At 41.2% G+C, this 18,259-nt stretch overlaps 1 protein-coding gene across 1 annotated transcript in view; it reads right to left on the bottom strand.

Moving 5' to 3' along the window:
• Positions 1-18,259, bottom strand: part of LOC138666783 (zinc finger protein 585A-like) — a 77,121-nt gene that overhangs the window by 38,052 nt on the left and 20,810 nt on the right. The window contains exon 5 of the mRNA XM_069754956.1: positions 7,345-9,140. Coding sequence (XP_069611057.1) covers positions 7,345-9,140 — 1,796 coding nt within the window. The remainder of the gene's footprint in view (positions 1-7,344; positions 9,141-18,259) is intronic.

Here is an 18,259-nt window from a genome sequence, read left to right on the forward strand (position 1 = left end):
ACGTAACCCCTTTCTCATGTACAGACCCCCGGATCCCGAACTCACTGTCGGAACTGGAAGGAAGGCAGAGCCAGCACTATGCTTGCAGGTGAGGGTTGCGATGAGGACAGTGCAGGAACCCTCCATCCACCATCCCCTTTTAGAAAGGAGGTAGAGAGGGACCATCCAGCTCGTTGCAGCACCGCTGTTCAATCAGTGGTGGTGCATAGGGAGCAGCACGTTCGCCATAGGGGCCTCTGTGAATCCTAAGGGTTCATTCCCCAAGGATGAAACAGGGATGTGTCCGGCTGTAGCCTGGCTCAGAAGGGGGTACATGGAGGCGACACTCCATGTTCCCATCTGTTGCTGGTGCAGGGAGATCGGCACCCTGAAGGGAACCATCACCCCTAGGATAGCTCAGGCATGACATCCCTTGTCGCAGGAGAGGATACGGGGAGGTGACACTCGCCGTGCTTGTCTGTTGTTATTTGGTTGAGATCGGTCCCTTGAAAGGGTCCATCGCCCCCAGTCTTCCTCATGAAAAGATTCAAAAAGTAAAAAAATTGAAAAATAAAATAAAAAAGCATGGTCTGAATAGCAGACCCCAGTGTGCCTCCTACGGACACTAACCATGAACTGGTTCTCTGAGAGCTAACAGGAGGGTGTATACTGCAGGGGAGGAGCTAACTTTCTTTGTATCACTTAGTGTCAGCCTCCTGGAGGCAGTAGCATACACCCACGGTCTGTGTCCCCCAATGAGGCGAAGGAGAAAGACATCTTGTGCACATATACGTAGAATCCTGAATATTAGAATTGAGCAAAGGAAACTCGCATGACCCTGGTCTAGCAGCCATGTCAGTAGTCTACATCCGCAGGACCAGAGCCCTTCAAACATCATACTGATTAGCAGACTTGGTACATTGCAATGTGACATGTCTCAAATTAACAACATTTTGGGGCCTACAAATCAAAAGAGGCACTGGAGGTTCTCGGGTTCTGATCTGGGTCCACGGACTACAGGCATTTCCACTAGACGAGAATCCTGCCAATATTTTTCTTCAATTATTTTATAAGTATGAGCCCTGCACACTGATGGACAGCCATCTCCCTATGCAGAGTTGGAATCTATTCAATTTTCTCAAATTAGGGCAGCATAAACCTAAAATATGTGAGAAATATCAACATTTTCTACCTTTTAGATGGGGCTTCCCATACACATTAAAGAGATAGTAAAAGACACAGTAAGGAAAATCTTTTTGCTTCCTCAAAGAAAATATCCATGTACTAACTTGGTTTTCATAGTTCTTCCCAAATGTGAATGACTAAGACGAAGGCAGGACAGATAGTTTGGGAAATCTTTATTAAACAGCTATTAGGCCCCATAGATTGTAGTTACAGATGAAGCATTGCTTACAGAGTATACAATATCCTTCTGACGATTGAAATCCTTTGTTTTTGTGTCCTTCCACAATTCCATAGACTGTAGCACTCCACTTTCTGTGAGGAACATACAGAACTATTCACTGTAAGCCTCCTGGTTCACTACTAGATGCGCAAACTACACAAGCCCTTCACAAGCAACAATGGGAGAGGGAACAGATTGGGGATGTAATGTAATGAACTGTCAGTCACAGTATGCAGTGGTTTCAGCAATTATGTGAGTGATAATTTCATAAAGCTTGGCATGCCTTTCAGTGATGCGGACAAGTGCACGGAGTTGGAAATAGATGCAGGAATTGACACATTTTATGGAAAGTTAGGCATCAACACCTTTAGGCAGCTCTTGGTTCACAAAATGACCACTAGTGGTCGAGCATGTGTGACCAGATCAGTCCATCGGCATTGTCCAATTGAAAATGACCTCATGTGGAAAAGATGCTTTACTACCGGAGGAGGCTGATGGACCGGTCTGGTCTCAGGGCTTTAAGGACTCAGGTTAATTTACAGCCATTTGTGACCTAAAGAGTTGAGATTTCAAACGGTCAGTTTAGCCAGCGTGCATACACTGAGGCGTCCCCCTCTCCAGACTAGTAATATTGTTTAATTACTCTCACAAACATGACTCTTTGTGTACTAGGGAAAGTATGTAATGGGAAGACAAAGGCTGAGGTATGAGAACCTACTTTCTTGCCCTGGGAGCTAGTAATGCAAACTCCTCGGGCTTCATTTTTCCATTTTTGTCAATGCAGAAATCAGTCATACATGGCCCAGGAGACAACAGCTAAATATGTACAGTAATACAATAAGGCATGCAGTTTTCTAACATAACATGTTAATATTGGATGCTGAGGCACATCTCTGCAAGACATTTTGTACAAAGAACTGGAAATTCAGATTTCATTGTAACTCTACCTAGAAAAAAAAACCATACATCCTTTGATCCTCGCTCACTTTACAGAAGGTTTACTGCAGGCCTAAATCTAATCTATTTTACATATCATATACTAACCATTAATAGATAAAAGTTCTGACAACTACTCTCTTCTTCTGAGGTCCCTCCTGACATTTGAAAATATCTACCTCAAACTTGATGATGCCTCTAAGGATGTACACTAGCGAGAACCCTCACTAATTACTCCTTACAACCATTGTGTTTGGCCAGGAACTAAACATATGTGGTGGAATTTGTCAAAACTGCCTACAAGAAAACTGTTAGATATAACAACCAATCACCGTACAGATTTCATTTTAGCAGAGCCATTTAAGAAATTAAATTGGAGTTCTGATAGGCTGCAGGTTGTTCTTTCAGACTGTTAATGTGGCCTTCACATATCTTATCGGCAAGGTTTGGCAAAACATCACTAAGGTCAAATGAAAAAAGCTCCCTTCTTCTGAGTTCAGATTTCAGAATCTGTGCGAGGAAAGGGAGGAGGGACTTATGCTGTGTTGCAAACAGTTTGGCGCTATGATAGGAGTAGCCAAACTGTAATAATGTAATAATGTAATAAATAAAAACCCAAAACTGTACATGGGTCAGCAACAAGTCCCTGCCGCTGTTCCCAGTATCAGTTATTGGCTGTAGTCCTGAAGTCAAGTTGACAGATCAATCATTGAGCGCAGCGGCTCTCAAGGGTGCATTCCATCTAGTCCGGAAGAGCCACGGAGCTCACCGACTGGCTGCTGCACTAAGGACACTACGTCAGTATTACAACCAATACCGGACAGCGGGAGCACAAGCAGAGACTCAGTGCTGGTCACCAGGTGGAGGGGAGTGAATATAGCGCTTTTCTTTCTTACAACAAACTGAACTTGGGGACCAGGAGTTTCTAAAATGGGACAATGTTTTTAAGCTTAACCCTTCCTATACTACCAGAGAGACATGGTTACATGTCTACATTTTTTTTCTCTAAAATGTGTGTGATGGCAAGTATTTAGGTTGAAGGAACATATTGATGAAACAATACTGTCATTAAGTTAGGGTACAACGATACTAGACAGCTGAAAACCCAGACAAATGTATCAGAATGGCACCCGCTAAATCATAAACATCTAGAAACATGTTAAAATTATTGAGGCTGGTACAATAAATATTGGCACTCACTATGTAGTACACGTTTTGGCACATTGTGTATATTTTTTGTCTTCCTAGAGATCCTTTTTACAAGAGGTTCTAATGTTTTCAGTTACAGTAACTACTTTCTTCCACACTTTTCCCATTAGTTGGGAGAATGAGCCTAGAAACCATTTTATTGTAAAATCTTAGAGGTGAATTTTTGCTTGTAGAGGAAGGTAAGCTGTTTTAAAGTCCACGTTGTAAAACAAAGAATCCATTATGACTCTCTAGCTCATAAGCATGGAGGTGTAGTCCTTCCCAATATAAGTGCTTTTTTTGACCAGCCAGTTCTAACTACGGTACATGCATGCACAATCTGATAGCTGACTATTAGCATTTAAAATATTTTTATCAACCAGGCATTATCTTTTGCTACTATAGACACAATGGAGCAAATCTGTATAAACTAGAACATATTGATAAGAATGAGACAGTATTATCTTCATGCAGAAAAATCCATCAGATACAAACAAGAGGTATGCTTTTTTTGAGTAATATTCAGCGCATTGCTTAAATAAAATGGCATAGCACCAATATTAGCTGAAAGGCACTTTCCAGGCCATTTATAAAACTAGTAAGGCAGTCTAATAAGTGATTCCTAACAGTGTAAATGTACAATTGAAACAAAGGTAAAAGAAAATGATTGGCACGTAATCATTACAAGTAAGCAAATCCCATAAATAGTCACGTGACAACTGTGGGGACTGCGAAACAGGGCGACATCCCAACAGAGGACTGCCTTATAGTTTCAGAAATGTCCCAGAAAATCCCTTTAATAGCTGCAGAGCTCGGCTCGAGCAGCACTAAACTTACTGCTACTACATACTGTTATAGGAAATATCTCATTTCAGAATACTACAATACAGAATGTCCATATTGTGCGGACATCTGGGGGCCAATGTTAAAATTGCAATATTTTAGACTTAAATAGTCATTTCCAAAATTAAATGTTATTAGTTAAACATGGGATTGTAATAACTTTGTGATCAGTGGGGATCTGACTGATAAGGACCCCCACTGATCCTTTGAAGAATCAGGAGATGGCAGAGTATTCTGCATTTTTCAGAAGTCCTAGCGCATTGGTGCCAATGTGTGCCCTAACTCTATTCTGAAGGGGCATTTAAGAGCCCTGTTCTCAGAATTGGTGAGGCTCCCCGTAGCCATAATCCCACTTATCTAAAAGTTGTCATTTATCCTATGGAAAGGCTATACATTTTAATGATGGGAATAACCCTTTAATGTCTATATTGAGATTCAATGAAAACTAAAAAATACCTGCCTGTGTAAACAATGAACAGACTGCAAACCTTGATGCAGTGTAGCAGATTCCTCATTCAGCTGATCTACGGGATGCTAGGGGATTAAGGCCCCGTCTCACTTAGCGAAGCTAAAGCGATCCCGACAACGATACGACCTGTCAGGGATCGTTGCTGCGTCGCTATGTGGTCGCTGGTGAGATGTCAAACAGTGAGATCTTCCCAACGACGCAGCAGCGATGCGGCGACCTGTAGCGACCTGTACAACGATGTCGTTGTTCGTTGTGACCCTGTCACATGGCAGCTATTATGACGATTCAGACCTCGATGAGGGACGTCCTGTGTGACGTTGTAGTCACACAGGCGTGCATTTGCATTGCCTTTTCCGCGCCCATTCAGTTCCGATTGGTGGTCGCTACTGCGTTCTGATTGGTGGCGGCCTTGCCTTATGAGGCGACACAACAGCCCTTCGGTGGGAACGCATTTGAGACCCCAAATGATACCTACCATGCACAAAAGGTGTCAGAAGAACCGTTGAAGAATAGATAAATCGAAGAGGAGTCGCAGGCCGGAGAACTCTACCACGATCTGCAAACCACCACACGGTCAGGAACAAAGGATGGAAGCGCTACTATGTCGCCTTCTGTTGACCGCCAATCAGAACGCAGAAGCGACCACCAATCGGAGCGGAGGGGTGCGGAAAAGGCAACGCAAATGCACGCCTATGTGTCGGTGTCTGAGTCATCAACGAGGTCGTTGGTAAGGTGTGAAACACAGCGATGTGTGCTACCCAGCGGGACCTCAATGATCAAAAAAAGGTCCAGGCCATTCCGACACGACCAGCAATCTCACAGCAGGGGCCTGGTCGCTGCTACGTGTCAAACATAGCGAGATCGCTACTGAGGTCGCTGTTGCATCACAAAACTTGTGACTCAGCAGCGATCTCGCTAGCGACCTCGCTTAGTGTGAAGGTACCTTTAGATCCCCATCAAACATTAAAGATCTATCTCGGGGATAGTCCTCCAGGTTCACCCACAGGTCATGTTTTCAGGATTTCTTTAATAATGCACAGGTGATAATGCAATCCCCTACACAGATGAGGATTCCAACACTTTGTGCAATGCTAAGGAAATCCTGAAAACATGCACTGTTGGTGGCCCTTGAGGACTGGAGTTGTGCATCCCTGGTCTATCTGAAGGACATGTTATATGTTTAAGTCTGAAAAACCTCTTTGAGGTTGTGACCCAGAACAATTTAAAGTGAAAAAGGAACTTCACCAAACAAACTACTCTGAAGCTTATTATTCAGGGTAGCTCTTCATGTAGATCCATTAAATGGGTTGTCTTAAGTTTAAGGACAATTTTATCCTCACTTAAAATGCATGTATTTGGGGCCAAAACTATTTTTGCAATTGGGATTTATTAAATATTTTCCACCATTTGCCTTCTGTAGCCTGTATTGGAGTGTCCAAGGCGGCTACAGAATGAGTTAACGGAGATTTTCATTTTAACTCTCAACTGTCTTTGAGCCGATCTATGACCATGTCAAAGTTGAACGTGCAGGGAACATTAAGCTACATTTACACTGCCCAATATGCAGTATTAAATAACTGATATCTTGCAACATGTTTGGCAGTCGTTTATTAGTCTGTTTACACAGTCAGACCGCCGTCAAATGATCATTGAAAGATCTGCAAAAGATTCTTCAGAGCACATAAGCTGACATTGTTCTCAGCATCACAAGATCACGAGCTGCCAAGAACAACAATCTTTTGATCAAACCAAAAGAGCATTTCACCCGATCAACAAGCATTTTGCTAGTTTGTTGGGTGATCGGTAGTCTCTTTAGGATATGTGCACACGTTGCGGATTAGGCTTAGGAATTTCTGGTGCGGATTCTGCTTCTCCTGGAAGAAAACGCACCTGCGGATTTGTCTCAGTTTTTGTGCGGTTCCGCAGCGTTTTTGCTGCAGTTTTCTGGCGGATTTGCTGCGTTTTTACCCCTGCAGTTTTCTATAATGGAATGGGTACAAAAACGTTGCAGATTCACAAAAAAGAAGTGACATGCTACTTCTATTAAACCGCAGCGGATTTTCCGCAAAGTGTGCACAGCATTTTTTTTTCTCATTGATTTACATTGTACTGTAAATCAATTGCGGATCTGCAGCGTTTCTGCACTGCAAAAAAAGGCTGAGGATCCGCAGAGAATCCGCAACGTGTGCACATACCCTTAGACTATACGATTATTATGAAGCCAAAGTTTCTAAGAACGCTCCTACCTAATTATTGTGTACTGTAAATGCAACATTAGTCTGTAAAACTCAAAAAGGTACAAAACATTTAATGAAACCCAACTGCAAAAATTATTTTCAGCCCCAAGTACATGCATTTAAGAAAAAAACCAAAATACATTTTCTTCTAAAGGTAGGCAAACCCTTTAAGACACTGATCATATTGTTTGTAAAATATTTCACCAAAATACAAACATGATCCATATCCTAATCCAAAAGCTTAATTTCAGCCTCAAAACTCTAACCTACAAAGAATACAGTATTTATATAATATAAATATCTTCATGCGCAGAAGACTGAGGGTTTTCGGCTGCATGGATATGACTGTGTTGAATAAGACGCGCTGGAGAACTGAAATATTTCCCACAGTGAAGGCATGGAAATGCTTTCTTTCTTGTGTGACATTTCTGATGCCTTTTGAGATGGGAGTTTCTGGAGAAACATTTTCTGCATAAAGGACAAGAATACGGTCTCTCTCCTGTGTGAATTTTTTGATGCCTATGAAGATATGATTTACATGTAAAACTTTTACCACATTGAGAACAAGAATATGGCCTTTCAGTCCTATGTATCCTCCTGTGCTGGACAAGACTTGAGTTGGTGGCAAAACCTTTCCCACATTCAGCACAAAAATGTGATCTTTCCATTACAGAAATCCTCCAATCCTTGGTGGGATCTGTTGGATCATTTATGTTTTCCTCACCAAAGGTCTCAGAATATGTTTTCTCTTCAAAGTGAGTTCGATGATGTCTTTTGAGTTCATAATTACTGATGAAACATTTTTCGCATTCTGGGCAAGTATAAGGCTTTTCCCCAGTGTGAACTCTCTGATGTCGAACAAGATGGGAGTTTATCGTGAAAGATTTCCCACAATCCGTGCAAGAGTATGGTTTCTCTCCTGTGTGGATCCTTTGGTGAAGAGCCAGGTTTGCACTTGTGGTAAAACTCTTCTCACATTCGGAACAGTGATAAAGTCGGGCTCCAGTGTGGATCTTCTGGTGTAGAACAAGATTTGACTTGGTTGTAAAACATTTGCCACATTCTGAGCAAGAATATGGTTTTTCACCTGTGTGTATCCTCAGATGTATAGCAAGGTTGGAGTTATTAGTAAAACATTTGTGACATTCAGGGCAGTAATATAAATTTTCACCTGTGTGGATTCTTTTGTGGATAGTAAGATTTGAATTTGTGGTGAATCGTTTTCCACATTCTGAACAGGAATATGGCCTTTCACCAGTGTGTGTTCTTTGATGTATGAGAAGGTGTGAGTTCCGGAAAAAACGTTTTCCACACTCTGAGCAGGAGTATGGTCTCACACCTGTATGTATCATCTGATGTCTTTGGAGCTGTGACTTGCGTGTGAAACACTTCCCACACTGAAAGCATATGAATGGTCTAGGTTTGGTTGGATATATTTGGCCATTCTCTTGTATATGGTTTACTCCTAAATATACATCTTCAAGATCTTCTTCATCACATATTATTGGTCCTTCCTTAATAAGGTGAGAATGACCATGTGGAGTGCGATCAAATATACATATGTTTGTGTCATCCACAGTAACTTCTTCAAAGGAAAGTGGATCTATCTTAATATGAGCAGATGGATACTCCCGTCTGTGATTTACGGATGTGTATATATTAGTGTCTGTTCCATTTTCTTCATCACATGAGACTGGTTCCTCCTTAACTTGAATAGATGAATAGTCTTGTGTTGGATCTGTTATTGTATAAATCGTGGGATGGTCTCGATTTTCTTCCTCAAAGGAAAATGACTCTGCTTTAATAAAAGAAGCTGGATAGTTCTGTTTGTGTGCTGTGGGTATATATAGATGGGATTCTTTGAGAACTATTTTTTCATATAGTTCCTCTTCAATGTGAGGTTGTACTTTATTTGTTACATATATATCGTCATCGGTAAAATCTAGTTCTTCACATGAATGAGGCACTTCTATAACATCCTCCATGTCATGTGCCGTATTTGAAATACTGTGATTGTCATTCGTACAATCCAATGAAGAAACATGACTGTAGGATGCTTTAGGATTTGTGGTTTGAGGAAAATCTGTTGGGAGAGAAATATATTGTGCTTACAATATACAAATCAAATTCTCTAAATAATAAAAAAATAGAAATATAAGCATCAAAGTTTAATTATGGGTTCAATACTATAAAGAGGACTTTTCACCAAATTTTTCATGATTATGTGGACACACAATGTGATAGTGGTTGCATACAAATGGGTGTTATCAGTTTTCCCTGGGGGCGTGTACTTTTCCCTGTCTGATGCTGACCAACCAAAGAACAAGGAAAAAGCACTTAGAACATGCCCCCACCAGAACTCAGAGCAGATTTCTCATTGTGTAAGGTGTAATGATACAGCACTGATCTACTGGTCTAACCTCCTGCATGAGTCTGTGTGAGAGGAGGGGCAGTGCAGCAGAGTTCAGCTGTGTCACATTACAAACCCTTTTATCAGCTCTCCTGATTACTGAGCGTTTCAATAGTCACTTATCACTGCTGTGCTCAAGCAACTTGTAACAGCTCTGCAGTAAGATCAGGTCTGTCATTACATCTCACACAGGATCAACCTGCCTGTTCTAAGCTACCCGTGTGAGATATAATGACACCCTGCTCTGATCTTACTGCAGAATGATAAGTTTTCTGAACACAACAGACATAGACATGATACTTTCACTATGAGTGCTCATATCTGGATAACGCCCCCCGAGGAAGCAATTTTGCGAAACGTGCGTCAGGGCTTCCCCTCCCACGTACAGCAGCAGGTTGTTTCTCAGATTTTGGTTATTGCATATGCAGTTTTTCTACCATATTGGATTTCCCTGTGTATACCTATTTAGAGGCTGCACTTTGCCCTTCACCACAACTTTATTATGCATATGAACCTCTGTTTGATCTAGTCTAGCTATATGAGCCCTTCTTATCTTTGCAGCTATCCCACAAAAGATTGATACCTTGTAAGGGTAATCTGTATATTTTACATTTTAGTATCTATCACTTTGATTTCATACTCTATATATAGCATAACAATTGTTCTTCTGAAACTTTATGTATTTCTAATCAGCTACCTTACAAGCTCCATGGATGCCTCATACTTAGTTTTTTACTTATTGGCTCTATAGACCTGATGTGATAATTGTAACCTCTACTATCATCTTGCAGAGTAATTTATTCTGTACATTTTTTGGCTATATTTTAGTATCCTGCCAGAGACTTTTCTCCTGTACGTGGCACTAGAGTGTTGCCTTTCACTTCCTATTGTGTCTTGTATCATTGCTTATTTCTTATTTGTGTTTGATATATTTTTTAGAATATTTCTAATAAATTTCTATATTTTTAGCTCAAGTGTCCATCTTTTTTTGGGTCCCCCCCCCATATCTGGATAGGCAGTGTTGGGAAGGAGCAAACCAGCAGAACCAACAGGAGAGAAGTATAGGTGATAAAAGAAGTTTGTGATGTGAAACAGCTAAATGCCATTAATTGCAATCATATAGAACAGGGGCGGGGAACCTCTGGCCCGCAAGCTGTTTATGGTTCATGATGACCTTTGCTACAGCCCCCCAGGCAGATTCCTGGGACTGCAGTACTTAGGCCAGAAGCCGTCTCTTTAATTTCTTATTGCACTGCGATCACACAGTGCTCAACACTGGGGGGCACGCAATAAAGGATTACATCCTAATGCTGACCAGTGTCAGCTTCTGGACATATTCTGTGGGCAGAGTTAGTGCGCAATGCACTCCCGTCCCACAGATGAAGACTGCAGCCGCAGCCCCAGATGTCTCCTGTGATGCGTGCACCAGCCCCAAGGTCTCCTGTGATGCGTGCACCAGCCCCAAATGTCTCCTGTGATGTATATACTCCAGCTCCAGTGTCTCCTATGTGATATACATGCCAATGTCAATAGAGCCCACAGAAATCTTTGGAAGCCACATTAGCAAGCACAGTAAATGCTGGTGCAGAGTCAGCTTCTCATAGACTTCTGTGGGCTTCATTGAAGTCAACAGAATTGTGTATCCCGAAGTGATGCAGTTAATAAATACAACTCTTCCTGCAAAAAAATCAAGCACTCACATGTCTACAATCGACATTTTTTAACCCATGAAGTAAAAGTTAATATAACTTTCATTACAAAATCTTCAGTTTTACTAAAAAAATGCAAAAATGAATACACCCCACACCAAAAACTACTACAGCTCGTATTTTGTATGACCAAGTCCTCTAGGAATGGAATGAACAAGATGGTGATATACTGCAACATCTATTTCCATTCTTTAAGAATAACCTCTTTTAGAGAGTGATGGCGCTGGAGTGATGCTTAACTTGTCTTTACAGAATTTCCGATAAGTGTTTTAATTGGGTGCAGATCAGGAGACATACTTGGCCACTGAATCACTTTCACACTGTTGTTCTACAGAAATACAACAATGGCCTTAGATGTGTGTTTTGTAAAACCTGAAAATTACCGTACTTCAGTTGGGAAGCTGCAATGTTGCATCTTGATAGGGGAATAAAACTGCATTTTTTTTCACTATAACACCTTGAGTGCTCTCTCCATTTTTGAGCAAGGTCTAGACAGATTTTAAAGGGGTTGTCCACTACTTTTGATTGTTAAAAACAGCCCCATGTAAACCATTCAACATAAGCTAATCTACAGTATGCAGCACCGGTCACTAAACAATGTATGGAGCTGTGATATTCCGCTTCGTACACGGTTTACAGTCCGAGGTGGTAACAGGTCTTCCATGGGGGTGGGGGGTATCCTTCCACAGCTGATTTTATATTAAACTGGTACTGAGGGAAAAAAATTGTGGCACTCAACCGAGTGTCTAAAAATTGTTTTTATATTACGTACTGGGCAAAGGACACAGACAAGAAAAAAGAGCAATGGACATTTCACACCGCCAAGCACACCGCTTCATTAGGGCGCCTGAAACGACTGGCGCTCTTTTTTGTCTGTCTGTATCCTCCACCTGTTATGTAATAAAGGAACAATTTTTAGCCACGGGGTGAATGCAGAGTTGTGGAGTCGGTAAGCCAAACCTCCGACTCCAACTTCTCAATTCCCATGACATTGACTCCCTCACACATGGCTCATGTTTAAGTTTAACTGAAATTTACTGTAGTAAAATGGTAACATCAGGCCTTTAAACTTTATTATGATACAATAATCAAGCCATTTAGATAGAACATAATTTTTTTTTATTGGAATACAACTTTAGAACATTTTTTTTGCATATTTACAATTTATTATACACTCTGCAGTAAGTGGAAAAAAACAAAAAACGTACTGAATAGCATTTGTGCAGTCTATGAATTTGTTCTGAGAAATAGTATCGCCTCCATCAGATACTCCTTTATAGATTACCTCAAACCTGACCTAATTATTTTAAGGCTAGAGAACAACCTCTCTACACCAACTTGGGTAGGTGGCAAAGCAGTAACCACATGGGCAACATCTCTAACAATTTCAGGGTATAAAGGAATTGCCTCTTGTAGTCAGTTTTGATGAACGATTGAACTCTTCTACTTCTTTGAGAGCAAGTGAAAAATTTGGCTGAAATATGGTCAATCTGTTTTCTATGGGAGACGGAGTGGAATCTTTTTCCCTGCAGCAATGCTTTGCCTGCTCCATGTCATCCAAATACTTGTCGAAATCAAACTCCTCATCTGATGAGGATGAAGAAATGGCAGCAGCACTGGCAGGAACTGAGTCCTCTTGCTCTTCGCCGTCCTGTAGCTCACTCATCATAACTGCTACCTCAATCAAAGATTCTTTTCCTTTAGTAAGCTCTTGATCATCCAGCAATATACAATGACTCAGGTCCACATAAACAGCTGCCAGAAGAATTTTATTTTCTAATAGTGTCTCTCTCTGTTTCATTGAAGCAGCAATGCCATCTGCCATTAAACCTCCTCTTTGGGACAGGCAAAACAACAAGTTCTTCCACTCCTTTATAAAAATGCCAGGAGTTAAATCCTCAGCTTGTAACTTTTTAGTCACTGTAAATGGGTGATGAAGCAATTCCTTCAATTCAGCCACCTGTGCCCATTCACCTTTATGTAGTGTTACCTGACGGTTGGCCATATCTACAAGGAAAGGTTCCAGTTCAAGCAATCGCTCAATCATTAAAGGTGCCCCTTTTCCAGCACATCTCTTCAAGATGGAATCAATTTTAGGGGTTCTGGCAGCAATAGCCAATTTCCTAATCAGAGATCCAGCATGTCTCTCTTGCAGACTATCTCTTATTGCCAGCTGCAGCGTGTGCACAACACAGCTCATGTGATGAATAGGAAAGAGGTGTGAAGCAGCTTCAACAAGATCATCTAATTGTAAACAATCATTTTGCTGTTCTTCTGTAGTAATATCTGTTTGTTCCTCCATTATGGGAACAGGACTGTGGCCTTCCATCTCCAACATACTGAATGTGAAATGTTCTTCTAGCTGCTGTTCACCTTCATTATTCTCATTCATCAGTTTAATTGTACTTATGTTTGAAGCATTATCAGTTACAATAGCAAGAACCTGTTCTTTTTGGAGTTAATAATCTTGCAGAACTTTTTCCACTAAGGTCTGGAGAAACTGGCTGCTGTGATGATCTTTAGTATCCTTTACTGCCAGTGTCTTAGTAACAATTTTTTTGTTGTCACAAACCTATCGAACGTTGATAGCAAAATAGTTAACTCTGTGACGTGTGCAGGCATCCATTTTAAGAAATGCAAAGCATCTCTGGAGAGTCTTTTTAAGATCTTCCTTTTGGTTATGGGCTTCTTCAATCACTAATTTTCTAATACTTTCTCTTTCCAGAGAAACACAACGTTTGCGAACCATTTCTCCATTAAGAGCTGTAAAAGCTGGTCGTGCAAATAATGATAATGGTACCCAGTCCTTCACAACAAGCTCAATGAGCTGTCTTTTAAACACATCTGCTGTCATAGTTGCAGTAACTTTGTCACTTACAAAATATCTTGTAACTGACGTTTGAGATGCTATTTCCTCCTCTCCTTTGCCTGGCAGGAAGTGCTGGTCTCTAGTTTCTTGGTGCTGCTGTGATCTTTCTTAGTGACAGCTTTGTAAACTTCCGCGACTGCAATTCTGCAACTCCTGCCGTGGGTATATCACATGCGGAATTGGCATGCATATTCCATTTAAACAGTGTAATTAGCTTACAGAATGCTAGCATTTTCCAAGCGATCTGTAGCATCACTTGGAAAACTGATTGACAGGCTAGTCACACTTGTCAAACATAGTGCCTATGCAGCATCAATAGTAAAAAGATATAATGTTAAAAATAATAAAAAAAAAAAATCGTGATATTCTCAGCTTCCGGTGGCCCCAGCAGCCTTCCCGCTCCTCGCGATGCTCCCGTTCCCAGTAATGCCCAACGTCATCACAGGTAATTTTCGCAAGGCATTACTGGGAACGGGAGCATCGCGAGGAGCAGGAAGGCTGCCGGGGCCGCCGGAAGGTGAGAATATCATGATTTTTTATTTTAATTTTTTTTTTTTTTATTAACAATTATATGGCTCCCATGGCCTGAAGGAGAATCTCCTCTCCTCCACCCTGGATACCAACCACACATGATCCGCTTACTTGCCGCATGTTGGATCAATGCATTTCTATGTGTGCGGAATCCCTGCGATTCCGCACAAAGAATGAACATGCTGCGTTTTTTTTCCAGAATGCAATTCCGCCGCTGGAAAAAATGCAGCATGTGCACAAAATTACGGATTGCATTCTAATAAATAGGATGCTTAATGTAAGAATTTTTTTAGCGCTTTTATAGCGAAAAAACGCGAAAAGTCCTGAACGTGTGCACATAGCCTTATAACTTCCTAACAAAAAAAAAGTTGTTTCCAAAATTGTGCTGATGTAAAGTAGACATGTGGGAAATGTTATCTATATATATAAGAAGCATCGTGATTACTCGCTAATCCCGCCCCCTGCACAGTATCTCCATCCCCACCACATCACCACACATGATCCCGCCCCCACCCCATTACCACACACAATCCTGCCCCACCACATCACCACACAAAATCCCGCCCCTCACCACATTACCACACACAATCCGTACAACATCACCACACATAATCCCGCCCACCCAACACATCACCACATAATCCGCCCCCCACATTACCACACACAATCCCGCCAGCACCACATTACCACACACAATCTCGCCCCCCACATTACCACACACAATCCCGCCCCCACCACAATACCACACACAATACCGCCCCCCCACCACATTACCACACATAATCCCCACCCCCCCACATTACCACACAAGGCTCCATCCCCACACATTACCACACGATGCTCCGTCCCCACACATTACCACACGAGGCTCCGTCCATACACATTACCACATGAGGCTCCGTCCCCCCACATTACCTCACGAAGCTCCGTTCCCCCACATTACCACACGAGGCTCCGTCCCCCCACATTACCACACGAGGCTCCGTCCCACCACATTACCACATGATGCTCCGTCCCTACACATTACCACACTAGGGTCTGTCCCCACACATTACCACACGAGGCTCCATCCATACACATTACCACACGAGGCTCGGTCCCCCCACATTACATGAGGCTCCGTTCCCCCACATTACCACACGAGGCTCTGTCCACACACATTACCACACGAGGCTCTGTCCCCACACATTACCACACGAGGCTGCGTCCCCAAACATTACCACACGAGGCTGCGTCGCCACACATTACCACACGAGGCTCCATCCTCACACATTACCACACGAGGCTCTGTCCCCACACATTAACACACGAGGCTTCGTCCCCACACATTACCACACGAGGCTCTGTCCCCACACATTACCACACGAGGCTCCGTCCCCCCACATTACCACACGAGGCTGCGTCCCCACACATTACCACACGAGGCTCCATCCTCACACATTACCACACGAGGCTCTGTCCCCACACATTACCAAGAATACCATTGGACACTAGCGAAAATTGCGATATCCCGTTTAAGTTAACAAGAAAACAATTCCCACTTTGTCTGGCTTATTCCATGACAATTACAAAATCGCAAGGATAAACATTCGATAAGATTGGCGTTCTCCTACCTGATCCTGTATTCACACATGGTCAATTATACACTGCATTCTCTAGAGTAACAAGTTGTAAAGGTCTTTCAGTTCAAATTGTAACTGGTAGAAGTCAAGGAAATATCTTTGAAAATGACTATACATTTAATTGTGTTTACAGAGAAATTTTAACTTAATTTATGTTTCGTTATGAAATTTGTTTAGATGCTGGAATGAATAAAAAATGCACATCTTACTGAATCCAGTTTGTTTTTCATTTTACACTGTGAATAAAATGTATTACACTGGGGAACAATTTGAAAAAAAATTTCTGTTGAGTTAGGTTTTTGAGCTGATTTATACTAAAATTGGCATGCTGATTCCAAAAATGTAGTCAGTTTTTTTCTAGCACGTCAAGTTTTTCCTCCACAACTTACCTGCCAGAGAACCATAATTGCACTGATTTCTGTAATAAGACTTGTTATCTGATTACAATTCGACTCATATAGAGCTACGTGGCAACTTGTAAGAGTAGTCACAACTGAGACAGTGTGGTGAGAGGTGTGTGCAGCTCCCAATACGTCATAATTATCAATATCTTTACACAAAAAATTTATCATAGTAGGAATAAATAGGATTTGTGATAGCTTTTCTCTTTACATTGGGCGCTTAGTTGTAATTTATATATCTTTTATGATTTTTTTCTTTGTTAGTTTTCAAAGCTTGTAACTTTCCATCTCAGTGTTTTATTTACATATGTACATATTTCCTTTGTTTCAGATCATGTCTGCTCCTTCTTCCTCTCGTCGTAAATGCCTATTTGTACTATTTAAAAAAACAAAACACTTTTTAGGTACAGTAGTTTACGTATTATTGAGAAGACAAAAATCCTATAGTTCAAAAACTTGACGTGATAGAGAAAAACTGAGATCATTTCTGGATTCAGCATCCAAAAATTAGTTAAGAACAGTTGTCTGACCTAACTCCTAAAAAATTGTGTTCCCCAGTGATTAGTATTATTCAGAATTTTAATGATTATTATTGTTATTAACCCCTTCAAGACCCAGCCTATTTTGACCTTAAAGACCTTGCCGTTTTTTGCAATTCTGACCAGTGTCCCTTTATGAGGTAATAACTCAGGAACGCTTCAACGGATCCTAGCGGTTCTGAGATTGTTTTTTCGTGACATATTGGGCTTCATGTTAGTGGTAAATTTAGGTCAATAAATTCTGCATTTATTTGTGATAAACACGGAAATTTGGCGAAAATTTTGAAAATTTCGCAATTTTCACATTTTGAATTTTTATTCTGTTAAACCAGAGAGATATGTGACACAAAATAGTTAATAAATAACATTTCCCACATGTTTACTTTACATCAGCACAATTTTGGAAACAAAATTTTTTTTTGTTAGGAAGTTATAAGGGTTAAAATTCGACCAGCGATTTGTCATTTTTACAACGAAATTTACAAAACCATTTTTTTTAGGGACCACCTCACATTTGAAGTCAGTTTGAGGGGTCTATATGGCTGAAAATACCCAAAAGTGACACCATTCTAAAAACTGCACCCCTCAAGGTACTCAAAACCACATTCAAGAAGTTTATTAACCCTTCAGGTGCTTCACAGCAGCAGAAGCAACATGGAAGGAAAAAATGAACATTTAACTTTTTAGTCACAAAAATTATCTTTTAGCAACAATTTTTTTATTTTCCCAATGGTAAAAGGAGAAACTGAACCACGAAAGTTGTTGTCCAATTTGTCCTGAGTACGCTGATACCTCATATGTGGGGGTAAACCACTGTTTTGGCGCACGGCAGGGCTTGGAAGGGAAGGAGCGCCATTTGACTTTTTGAATCAAAAATTGGCTCCACTCTTTAGCGGACACCATGTCACGTTTGGAGAGCCCCCGTGTGCCTAAAAATTGGAGCTCCCCCACAAGTGACCCCATTTTGGAAACTAGACGCCCCAAGGAACTTATCTAGATGCACAGTGAGCACTTTGAACCCCCAGGTGCTTCACAAATTGATCCGTAAAAATGAAAAAGTACTTTTTTTTCACAAAAAAATTCTTTTAGCCTCAATTTTTTCATTTTCACATGGGCAACAG

The sequence above is a fragment of the Ranitomeya imitator genome, chromosome 2, assembly GCF_032444005.1.
Source record: "Ranitomeya imitator isolate aRanImi1 chromosome 2, aRanImi1.pri, whole genome shotgun sequence".
Taxonomy (NCBI): Eukaryota; Metazoa; Chordata; class Amphibia; order Anura; family Dendrobatidae; genus Ranitomeya; species Ranitomeya imitator.